The 11,696-nt window shown below is 50.0% G+C and overlaps 1 protein-coding gene across 1 annotated transcript in view; it reads right to left on the reverse strand.

Moving 5' to 3' along the window:
• The window catches only part of MYO1H (myosin IH), a gene marked incomplete at both ends in the record, with an annotated part of 20,759 nt that extends 9,550 nt beyond the window's left edge, over positions 1 to 11,209 (reverse strand). The window contains 20 exons of the mRNA XM_084217340.1: positions 256 to 332; positions 637 to 750; positions 1,021 to 1,138; positions 1,387 to 1,492; positions 2,125 to 2,205; positions 2,407 to 2,453; positions 2,706 to 2,800; positions 4,149 to 4,240; positions 4,539 to 4,619; positions 5,046 to 5,151; positions 5,484 to 5,551; positions 5,846 to 5,965; positions 6,644 to 6,715; positions 7,017 to 7,130; positions 7,733 to 7,831; positions 8,172 to 8,351; positions 8,772 to 8,852; positions 9,289 to 9,487; positions 9,790 to 9,905; positions 11,084 to 11,209. Of these exons, the coding sequence (XP_084073466.1) occupies positions 256 to 332; positions 637 to 750; positions 1,021 to 1,138; positions 1,387 to 1,492; positions 2,125 to 2,205; positions 2,407 to 2,453; positions 2,706 to 2,800; positions 4,149 to 4,240; positions 4,539 to 4,619; positions 5,046 to 5,151; positions 5,484 to 5,551; positions 5,846 to 5,965; positions 6,644 to 6,715; positions 7,017 to 7,130; positions 7,733 to 7,831; positions 8,172 to 8,351; positions 8,772 to 8,852; positions 9,289 to 9,487; positions 9,790 to 9,905; positions 11,084 to 11,209 (2,092 nt within the window). The remainder of the gene's footprint in view (positions 1 to 255; positions 333 to 636; positions 751 to 1,020; positions 1,139 to 1,386; positions 1,493 to 2,124; positions 2,206 to 2,406; positions 2,454 to 2,705; positions 2,801 to 4,148; positions 4,241 to 4,538; positions 4,620 to 5,045; positions 5,152 to 5,483; positions 5,552 to 5,845; positions 5,966 to 6,643; positions 6,716 to 7,016; positions 7,131 to 7,732; positions 7,832 to 8,171; positions 8,352 to 8,771; positions 8,853 to 9,288; positions 9,488 to 9,789; positions 9,906 to 11,083) is intronic.
• Between the last annotated feature and the right edge of the window lie 487 nt (positions 11,210 to 11,696).

Below are 11,696 nucleotides of genomic sequence, written 5' to 3' on the forward strand. Positions count from 1 at the left end.
TTCATGGGACTGAGGAGCTCCAAAGGAGCCACATATCCACAACTCAAGGGATTTCCCCCCAGCCTGGAGCAACTTTACTGAGCTTTCCCTGAATTCTGAGAGCTATGCAGACCAGGGCTGGGAGAGACCTTAAAGCCCATTCCATTCCCCTCCCTGCCATGGGCTGGGACACCTTCCACCATCCCAGGTTGCTCCAAGCCCCACCCAAGGCAGAGGCAGGAAGAAGGTCCCAGACCAAGGGAACTGGAACCTTACTCAGCAGGTGCTTTCTGTACTCAAAGGCATCTTCCGTGGCAAACAGGGTCTTTGGGAAACGGATGAATATTTTGGTTCTGGAAAAGAGATCAGGAGCAGGTTATCCATGGTGAGCCACCCTTCCTGAGCAGGCTCAGAGCCCCCCAAACAGCTGCAATGCCACCCAAGCCTGAGCTGCCTTGGGCTGCCCAGGGAAGCAGAAGCTGGAGCCCTAACACAGAAATAGAAGAAATGAGGTTGGATTCAAGCTCCCACGGAAATGGGTAAAAACAATGAGGAAATTTGTGCATCTGGGGGTTTTATCTCTCTCCTTGCTCCTGTCACAGACAGGACAAAGGATCCAGGACAGCAAACACTGAGCAGGCAGAGCAAGGAATTTACCTTCCTAATTTGTACTCCTCAGGCTTGTAACCAATGTGTTTGATGAGTCTCTCCACACCCTCTGCTGCTGGCCCGTGCCAGTGTGGCCAGGTAGCTGGGCAGAGACATTTGTACCTGAAAGTTCAGCAGGACATTAATGCAAACAACCTGAAGTTTGAGGAATCCCTTCCTGAAATTACCCCTGAAACTCCCTCTGCTTTCTGCTTTACTCAAGGCAGGAGATGCCAGCGCAGATCAAAACGGCGCAGACAAGAGCAGGCAAAGGTATTTTAGAAGCAGGAGGGGTTCTGCTGACAGCTGTCACTGCTGGGATCGGAGTTCTGCTTTCTCTGCAGCCCTCAGGAGGGCAGGATTACCTGGCCAGAGGGGAAGCAGCTGCCTCACCTTTGCAGGAAGAGCTCGTACTTGCGGCGGTAGGCGAAGCCGGCGCGTCTGACCCGCAGGTGCTCCATCAGCCCCAGGTACTTCACCTGGTGTCGGATCAGGAAATCATCAAACTTCCCTGCAGCAAGAGCACACCTCCACTGGTCAGTCCTGCCTGGGGAAGCTCACTCACATCCCTATGCATTGGGGAAATATCAGGAAGGAGCCAAATCCCCAATTACCCCCAATGACTCAAATTTCCTGCCAGCTTAACCAAGGTGTTCAAACACAAACACATCTCCACAACATACACACACTGCACCCTGCTCCAAAGAAATCCCTCTGTCCATCCCTAGGACTCAGCAGAGCCTTCAGGCCCAGCCTTACCAGGCTCCTTGTTCTCGTTGGGTTTGATGCAGCGGATGTATGAGGGCTCCTTGGACATCAGGATCTCGATCAGACTGGTCAGGCTGTTCTTGAACTGGGTTGCAACCTAGGACAGCATCAAAAGGACCTCCTGAGCTCTGGAACTCCTCCCTGCAGGAAGGGAAATCGACTCCCTGCATCCAGCTTAAACCTGGAAGCAAAAGCTGATGGAGTTTCTGGAGTGGGGTCAGTTGTGTCAGTGCTGAGCTGGAGCATCTGAGCCCTGGCCATGCAGCTGGACACAGCAGGCAGCCCTTCAGAGCCCCCTGCTCCATGGGGGGATGAGTTATGGGATGTCACTTTGCTGGCTGCTGTCTCAGCAGCACCACTGTTCCTCTGCCAGGGAGCTCTCGGGGGTGGATGGCAGCAAAAACATCCACCAAGCGCAGGAATCCCAGAATCCCACAATTTAGAGGGTGGGAAGGGCCCTCTGGAGATCACCCAGTCCAGCCTCCTACCAAGGCAGGGTCACCCAAAGCAGGTGACACACAGGAATGTGTCCAGGTGGGTTTGGAATGACTCCAGGCCCTCCCTGGGCAGCTCCATGGAAAGCTCGTCCTCAGCTTGAGGCAGAACTTGTTGTGTTTTTGTTTATGTTGTGTTTTAGTTAATGGCCATCAGGACTGAGGAAGTGATCAGGGATTAAACCAAGGCCTGGGGAGCTGAGCTGATATTCAGAATTAAGACTAAAGAACTCACAGTCTCTGGTCTCCTCCTGTTGTCCAGCTCTGACAGGAGGAAACAATCCCTGATGATGCTGTTCTTGGAGTTGCATAGCACCTAAAGCAGGAGGAGATAAAAGTCGTCCTACTGAGCAGCCCTTCTACTCCTCCTGAGAGCAGCACAGCCCTGAGAACATGCACAGTTACCTAAAGATCAGTGCTAAAGAGAAAAGGATGTTTTTGTTTGCTACAGAGAGTAAATAAATCTTCTGCACCGAGCAGGTGATGTAAAAGAGCAGCATCCCTTTTTTGTGCTTACCTCCTTCAGGTTCCTGTACAGCAGATCATTATTCTTCTCCAGAAATCCTGAAAAAAAAACCAAACCTGAATTAAAAGAAAATAAAAAAAGAAAACAGGAACATTCACATCCTCAAAATTCTCACTGCAGCCACATTGAAGACTTCCAAGTCAGTGCCTGCAGAGGGCAGGTATTTTGTAATTCCCCTGCCCATCAAGTCACCATCACCCACAGCAGCTCAGGAGCTCCAGCCTGACCATTCCCTCTCACTCACAGCAGTTCAGGAGCTCAGGAGCTCCAGCCTGGCCATTGCCACTCACCCACAGCACAGTAGGTGACCTCTCCTGCGTAGTGGAGGAGGCGGAAATCCACCCAGTCGATGGATTTCCGCGTCTTCTGATCCGCCAGCTTGCGCCTGCCGGGGGAAAACCCAACAGAACAGCAGGAGAAAGAGCAGCAGAGAGATTCCCTCAGCTTGGGGACAGCCACAGCTGGGGGACAGCTGGAAATGTGGTGTTTGAGCCTATTGATGGGGCTCTGACCGTGGAGTTATGGCCTTGGAGCATCATCTCTCCCTGCTGGCAGCTCCCATAAGCTCCTTAGGATACCTGGGATCTACTCATGCCCATTTGGCAGTGATCACCCATTCCAGAAATATTAAGAGTTCTTCCCATAACATCCATTTAAATACATTTTTATTGCTTATGTGGGGGAAAAAACCACCAGCATCCTCAACCCCAAAGCAAACCCAGGGGGGAAAGGATTTCAGATTTTGCCCTAAAGGATTTTGCCCTAAAGCAAGAACCCAAACAGAGGAATCCCAAATGTTCAAGAATAGCAGGAATATTTCAGAAAGCAAGAATTGCTGGGGGAAAAAAAAAGAAACAAACAAGAAAGAAAAAAAAAAGAGCAACTTCACAGCTGAAGTTTCAGCTTTGTAAGCAGTCACAAACTGCAGAGCTGAGTGTCACAACAGCACGTTCGTGTATCAAAGCTCCTTCCAAGAGCAGATCCCGTGGAAGTAGCTCCAGCACTTCTATTTAAAGCTTTTAATCAGGCAGAACAGCATTAAGGCACATTGTGGTGACAGGGAAGTTGGCTACAAATTTTCCACTTGGCTGTGGCGGAGTTCAGAGCGGCAGGAACAGTGACAGCTCAGCACTGTGACTCTCAGTTGATGGCTTGTCACAGCCCTTCAGCAGCTCCTGCAGGGAAGTGCCAGCACAGCCCGGCGCCAACGCGCTCAGCTGCCACCAAAATGGGATCCAAACCCCCTCCAAATGGAGTATGAACCAAAATGTCACTCATCTGGGGGAGAGGAGCACGAGCATTTTCCCTCCTCTTCGTGCTCCAAGCTCACACAGAACAAGATGGGTGTAAATATTTACATATCCCCCCTCAGCCTCAGGCATTTGGCTCCTTGTCACAACATCTCCAGCTTTTCCTGGCGTGCCTGGGGACCAAAGCCATCTATGGCCAAAGCCACTTAACCTTCCTGGGATAAAATCTTGGGGCAAATCCCAGATTAGGAGCCCCTAATTTTGGTGTGGAATGACAGACTCAAAGCTCAGCATCAGCGAAGAGACAGAGCCCTGCTCACACCTCCCAGCACCCCAGATCCACCAGCGGAGATTTCCAACATCAGACACCGGATGGGCTCTTTGATTCCCTCTGGGACAAGGCAGAGATTGTTCCCTCCCCAGCCCTGGCATGGATTTGGGATGGGAAGGGTCTGGGATAGGATACAGAGGGTAAATGCATACGTCACGAAGTGGGCATGGTCTCCTACTTTCTCTTCCAGCTTTTCCAAGAAGCTCAAATCAGTTGCTTCCCCAGGCCGTAAGCACTCCTCATCCTGGAACAGCAGGCACTGGATCAGAGCTGCTCTGAGCTCATATCCCCTCCTCAACAACAACATTTAGGACAGCTTTGCCCCACAAACCCAAAGCTTCAGGGGAAGCAGAACATCCCCCACCTTTAACTCCCCCTAAAATCAGATCCTCTGCCTCATCCTCTGGGTGTTTGTTACAGGAATCTGTGTTTATGTTCTGGATAACACAGACCCATCCCATCATTAGAGGGAAAATGTGATTAAGAAGCATTAGAGCAAGGCCCAGGCCTGCATTTTAATTTAGTACAAAGTCTATTCTTACCAGGATGGAGATTATTCCTTTGTGCTTCTGCTCAACCAAGTCACAGATTATTTTGTTGTTAAAATACGGGATTGGTTCCCACTGGAAAAGGGAAAAAAGGAAGAACAGTTTTAGATTGAGACTTTTTCTTTGCAATTTTTAAAGATCCATGATCCCACTGCAGAGTTCTCCTGCTTCCAGCAGCACACACCATCCTCTTGTTCCCTGCATAAATCCTCTCCAGCCTCCCATGTTTTACACTGCTGGAATCCCTCATTCTCCAGGGATGTTTTCACTGCTGAGCACCTGAGTTTTGGGGAAGGTCCTACTTCTTCCTTAAATGATGTCAATTAAATCTGGGCTAAACTGCACTTCAAAAGGGCTACAGAAAGAGACCCCTGAAAATCCTACACTTCCCATGGGAACAATTACAATCTAAAAAAAGCAGGATGACTTTCACACTGGTGATCAAAAGCATTCAGTGCAATGGCAGTTCAAAGAGAAAAGGGAGGGGGAAATACAATTTACCTCAATGCCTTCCACTTCATATTCCTCCTGCTCTGCCTTCAGGGTCATCTCAATCAGCAGCTGCTGCAGCTTCTCATTGCAGTAATTAATGCAGAACTGCTCAAAACTTCAGGGAGGTTAAATGAGCAGCAGGTTTGATGTGATCCAGGGGCAGTTTTGTTTCTTCCTCCACCCATTCCCATAGAGAGACCAAGCCCCCATTTCCACAGGGGGAATTCCCCATTTTTACAGGGACCAAACCCCCCATTCCCACACAAACAAACCCACCCCTTGCTCCCACACTGTTTCACCACAGCCCAAGGCAAAGCTTTTCCTGGGGTTCAGCAAACCCTGCACCCAGGTTTTAGTGCCCTGTACTGGGCTGAGGGCAGACTGAAAAATTCATGCAGGAATGTCCTGTACCCCCAGGTCACCCCAAACCCCAGGAACAGCCCTTACCTGTTTGTGTCCAGCACTTCAAAGCCATAAATATCCAGCAGGCCAATAACTGTTTTCTGAGTGGAGTCCTGTCAAAAACACCCCTGCTCTGCCATTGCTCCTTCCCTGCAGGTGGCTGCTCTCACCTCAACTTCAAACTTTCAGGGAAATCTCAGTGGAGAAGCCACTTTAAGGCAGGTAATGAACTGCTAAAACTCTTTATCAGGGAGCAACTGAAGGATTTTCCAGCTCAGGGCTGGGGCATCATGTCCCAGCAGCAATTATCCAGCATCCCAGATATTTGGTGATGAGGGTTGTGGGGCCTCCCTGGAGAAACTGCTCAGCATTTTAGGAGCATTCAGGACCCCAGACAAGAAACCAACCTTGTTGGCAAGAGAGCCATTGATTTTGTTGACCAGCCATGTGAAAGTCCTTCCATAAATCGCTTTTGCTACGGCGTCCCGGGCGTAGAATGCCAGATCCACGTTCAGTGGGCTGAGCACCTGGAAATAAAGATATCCCAGAGAGCATGAACACCATGGGGGATCAGAGCAAAATTCTGCACAGCCAGGTCACATCTGTGGCTTGGAGAAGCAGCCACATTGTCCTACAGCACAGCCACCCCTGGACTGCAGCTATTCCTGCAGGGGGTTAGAATGGGATCATTTCAGGTCCTTTCCAACCCAAACCACTCTGGAATTCCCTGATCCTCCCTACAGCTTTATTTTCCACCAGTGTTCCTTTAGTTTGGTGTATCCCCACCTGCCAGCAGGTTTGGGGCACTACATTTTGGTGAGTATTCATTTGGACGAAGCAGGAAAATATTCTGACCTCGTTTTACTTCGATATTATTAAAATAAAAATACAAAATGTTCAAAGAGTGGTTTTTACCAGTATTTTTCTCTGTGCAGCCCAGTTTCCCAGGAAGCCTGTGGCCTGGGCAGGAGGAAATTGTTTGGCTCAAATACAATAACCTGTTCCAGTTTTTTAACAGCTCCTCCCTTGTTCAGCAATAAAACTCCAATATATTTTAGTTTAATGTCTCAGACTGGAAGAAGGGGTTGTGGAGGAGGAGAGGGACAGTCAGAGGGATCTGGTTCACACTCAGAACTGGCTCCTCACCCACCCCCCAGCTGGGGGTCCCCCAGATTAATCTGGGACTACACAGAACTCCCTGGTACCTCCTCGGATCTGGCTTCGATCTTCCTGTGGGTGAGAGCTTCCTGCAGGATGGACAGATGAGCACCCAGGAGCTGCAGGGAGAGAAATATCTGCACTCAGAGCGCAGCCACAGGTCCCTGCTCAAATAAGCAGCACCGTGTGATCAGCAGGGCACAGCCCCCACCCTGTCCCCAGCCACCCCCATCCTGGAGCCACAGGAAACAAGGAAATTCCAGGGAGAAAACTCGAGGTGCTTTACAACAAAAGCTGGGTACTTTCAGACTTATCCTTGTGCTTTTGGGAATAAATATTTTGTACCAATAAGAAAATCCCAGCAAGGTTCAGGTTTTCCTCCCAGCACTGGGAATTCTGAGCCCATCTGGGCAGAGGCACCTTGGAAATCCACTTGATCTGGGAGCCGTCGCGGATGATGGCGTGGCCATTGCTGTCCTCCTCAAACTGGATGTTCCCAAGGTGCAGGACACTGGCAACGATTCCAAAGAGATGCTGATAATGGGAGATATTCCATTAGAACATGGCTTCTCACAGCCCTGTGGGGTGGTGCTGACATTTCCTACCATTAATAAACAGAATTTTGCCCAGGCTGGAGGAGGTGAACCAGAGGATGCAGTATCTCCACTGGCACCGTGCTCTTCACCACCCACTCCCTCAATCCCGCAGAATCATGGAATCCCAGAGTGGTTTGGGATGGAAAGAAACTTAGATATCATTTAGTTCCACCCCTGCCAGGGCAGAGACACTTTCCACTATCCCAGGTTGCTCCAAACCCCATCCATCCTTGGACACTTCCAGGGATGGGGCAGCCACAGCTTCTCTGGACAACCTGTGCCAAGGACCCAGTTTCTTCCCAATATCTAATCCAAACCTACTGTGTGGCAGTGGGAAGCCATTCCCCTTTGTCCTGTCACCCCAGACCCTTGTCCAAAGTCCCTCTCCACGTTTCTTGTCAGCCCCTTCAGTCCTGACCACCCAAAGTGTGTCCTGTTCCACCTTTCACCCTTCTCCACAGCTGCTCCCATCACTTCAGGAAAAGAGCAGTGCCCTCCTCTCTGAAATCCCTTTGCTCAGGCCCTTTTAAGCAGCAGTACCTCGAGATCTTTCTCAGTGAAGTCAATGATGGAAAAAGCTTTCCGGACTATTTTCCAGTCATTCTTGTCATTGATAGAAAACACTTTGGCACATCGACCCTGGGCAGCAAAAGATGAATTAATACAATTAATTGGTAAAGGACTGCTATCATCAGCAAACAGACACTTCTGGGCACACTGCTTTCATTGCCAGCTCCCTCAGTGAGGTTTTTCACTGTTATTAATCCTGAGCATGGCTCCTTTGATCAAATCTTTCAATTTGTAGTGGAAACCCCAAATAAATCAAACCCCTGAGTGTGGAGAGCATTCACCATAAATTGGCCAAAGCTGTGCAGAACTTGATCTTCCACCCATTTCTTATTTTCAGGGTAAGAATACCTTCTGCCCAAGCTGCATTTTCCATCCTTACAATTCCTGATGAGCTGCAGCTCCCACTGACCTGGATGAGGTACGTGTACTTCTGGGGGTTACGCTCCAGCCCGAGCCAGCAGAGCAGATCCTTGTCTCCCCCCTCCAGCAGCTGGTAGAAAATATGGAAATTCCTCTCTCCATGGTTTTGGTGGACAACTCGGGATTTCTCAATCAGGTAGCTGAGGATGTGCCCTCCCACTGGAGCTCCCTGGCAGAGCAGAGCAGGCAGATCAACACCAAAAATACCAATAATCCCCGTGGCTGCTGTTTCTTTACTACCAGGAATGAGGGACAGGCTCAGGAAAAGCCAAATTCTGCTGTCATTTATCTGCCACCTTTTGTTTAAGAGTGTCCAGCAACAGTACAAGGATTTGCTGCCCTGTAAAAGTAACCTGAGCTTTAAAACTCTCTATCAGCTTTCCATGGAGCCCTGCCAGGATTGCCAGCAAGGCTGGAAGTTTTTCAGGATGGATAACCAGTGACCTCACCTGCAAAATGCAAGGTCTGCAAAAACAGGGTCAGAAATGTGCAGGGTAAGAATTAATAAATCCTGGGCTGCCTGCTCAGCATCCAGGAGGTTTCTCAGACACAGCTCCTTTTCCCAGCGCTCCACTGAGTTTGTTCTCACCTTAAAATCAAACTGGATGTCCATGTACTTCCCAAATCTGCTGGAGTTGTCATTGCGAAGGGTTTTTGCATTCCCAAAAGCCTGGGGCAAGCAGAGAGGGAAAGTCACTCCTCACCTCACTGGGACCAAGTCACCAAGACTTGCTGCTTCAGCCAAGTCCCATTGAGTTTAGTGGGATTAAAGAAATACAAACTAATGCATTTCCATAGCTTTAAAGTGGAATTCAGCTAAACCAATTACTGATTTTTCTTATCTAACCTACAACTGAGACCCCAAGGAACCGCTGCACAGTGCAGTTCTCTTTTATTTTCTTATATTTCCTCCAACTGTCCTCAAATCAAACCCCCAAATTTAAATTTTTTAACATTAAACAATACTAAACCCCAAATATTCTTTCAGAGGCCGTGCCAATATTGGCCATTCTTGCTCAGAGCTGCAGATTCACAGGGAATCCTCGAGCAGGGAGGCCACCAACCCCAACCCCTCTGCATTTTTGGGCTTTCCTTTGGTTTCTCACCTCGAGGACGGGGTTGGAGAGCAGGAGCCGGTCCCGGACAGTCTGGAGCTGCTCCGTGGTGGGACAGGTGACTGCATAGTACTGCAGGATCTTCTTGGATGCCTCTGTCTTGCCAGCCCCACTCTCCCCAGAGATGAGGATGAAGTGGTTGTTGTACTCACTGCACATCACCCTGTAGGCGTTGTCGGCTATGGCATAGCTGGGACAGGCACAGGAGGGGAAACATCCATTGGGAATGGCACAGGAGGAGGAAGAGCAAAGCTTTCCAAGAGTTTTTACTCCTGGTTTAATTTTTACAAGTATTGGACAGGGTCGTAGAATCCCAAAATGGGTTGGAAGGGATCATCCCATTCTGGGCAGGGATGCAAAAACTGAGCCTGACTCAAGGCCTGACTGTAAAACCAAGCCTAGTGACTGTGGACACCCCCCGTGGTGGCAGGAGAGCATAACAGGGAAATCCCAAATTAGGAATACCCAGGGAGATGCCAGGGGAACACTCACAGGTGTGGGGGCAGCTCAAAGAAGTTCACGCCCCGATAAAGCTGCATCTGAGACACTGTGTAAATGTCCAGCTCCTGGTAGGGGTTCACAGACACGAGCAGAGAACCAATGTAGGTCTGCAGGGAGAGAGAGCCTGCTGGGACACCTGCTCCACCCCAAAATCCCAAAGGAGGAGCCAAGGGACATCTGCTCCACCCCAAAATCCTAAAGGAGGAGCCAAGGGACACCTGCTCCACCCCAAAATCCCAAAGGAGGAGCCAAGGGACACCTGCTCCACCCCAAAACCCCAGAGGAGGAGCCACAGGACACCTGCTCCACCCCCAAAATCCCAAAGGAGGAGCCAAGGGACACCTGCTCCACCCCAAAATCCCAAAGGAGGAGCCAAGGGATACCTGCTCCACCCCAAAATCCTAAAGGAGGAGCCAAAGGGACACCTGCTCCACCCCAAAATCCCAAAGGAGGAGCTAAGGGACACCTGCTCCACCCCAAAATCCCAAAGGAGGAGCCAAAGGGACACCTGCTCCACCCCAAAATCCTAAAGGAGGAGCCAAGGGACACCTGCTCCACCCCAAAATCCAAAAGGAGGAGCCAAGGGACACCTGCTCCACCCCAAAATCCCAAAGGAGGAGCCAAAGGGCACCTGCTCCACCCCAAAATCCCAAAGGAGGAGCCAAGGGACACCTGCTCCACCCCCAAAATCCAAAAGGAGGAGCCAAGGGACACCTGCTCCACCCCAAAATCCCAAAGGAGGAGCCAAGTACCTGAGGACATTATCCACAAACAAATGCCAAAACTGGTACAGAGCTTGTTATGGGAGAACCAAACCAACCAAGAAGAGCTCTTCCCAAACTGATACCAAAATCCCCTTGGTTACGAGTAAAGCTGAACCATGAGAGCAAGCTCAGAGCCTGACAATTTAAATGCAAGAATTTGGGATCCCGTGGTGCTTCCAGGGCCCTTTTCCTACTAAAGTTACCACAACACAAAATAAAATCCTCAGCCCTTCCCAGACAAACCTTGTCCCGCCTTCCTTCAGTCGCAGCGTTCCCATTTCCATTCCCTTCTTATTTACTGCACATCCTTTCAAGCTTTGCAAAGCAACTCAAGAGCAAGCTGAGATTTATTTTCACAAGTTCAAGTAGATAAATTACTCCTGGGTGATCTCTCTGCTGGACACTACCAACACCCTGTTAGCTACACAGAGGATACTCAGCTCTTCCTCCTGGACCTGACCAGCGAGGCCACCACCTCAGGGACATCTCAGCAGCCCCAAGGCCACCTCAGGGACACTTACATAGATGAGGTTCTCCTGGTAGCGCTTGCGGAGGTTGTTGAGGAAAGCAGCCTCGCTGGTGTGGGAATCCAGAAGGACAAAATCCTGCACCCCGACCTTGTCCCGGGCGATCAGAGCCCCTTCCATGTTGGCCTCGCCGTTCTCGTCCACCTCCTCCTTCTGCAACACAAAGGTTGTGGGGTGCAGGGTCTGGAGAGGGGAGAGAGGGCCTTTCCCAGGGACAAAAATCAGCTTTGCACAGGTAATTCCGAGAGATCATGATTCCAGCTTGTCCAAGGATGGCAATTCCATCCAGGCTCTTCCCAGTCCTGATATGCCAGACTCGCTGCTGTGAGCAGGAAGGAAGATCCCAGTTTTTATAAAAATTCCCAGCCCTGGAGATGCAGTCAGGATCTGAACACTCAACAACTCAGTCTAGACAGAATTTTCCAGGTATAAATTTGGAATAAACTGTGGAAGGCACCAGAAAAACCCTTAGTTTTTCTCCTCTGTGCAGGTCTAGGCATGAAAATGGAGAATCCCTGGAAAAGGCTGCGAGGGGTTTGACTTGTAGGCAAAGAAGGTGAATCCCACAGCACCACCCTGCCCCAGAATGTGATTCCCAGTGATTCCC

Source organism: Fringilla coelebs (assembly GCF_963513975.1).
Source record: "Fringilla coelebs genome assembly, chromosome: 17".
In the NCBI taxonomy this organism is placed as follows: domain Eukaryota; kingdom Metazoa; phylum Chordata; class Aves; order Passeriformes; family Fringillidae; genus Fringilla; species Fringilla coelebs.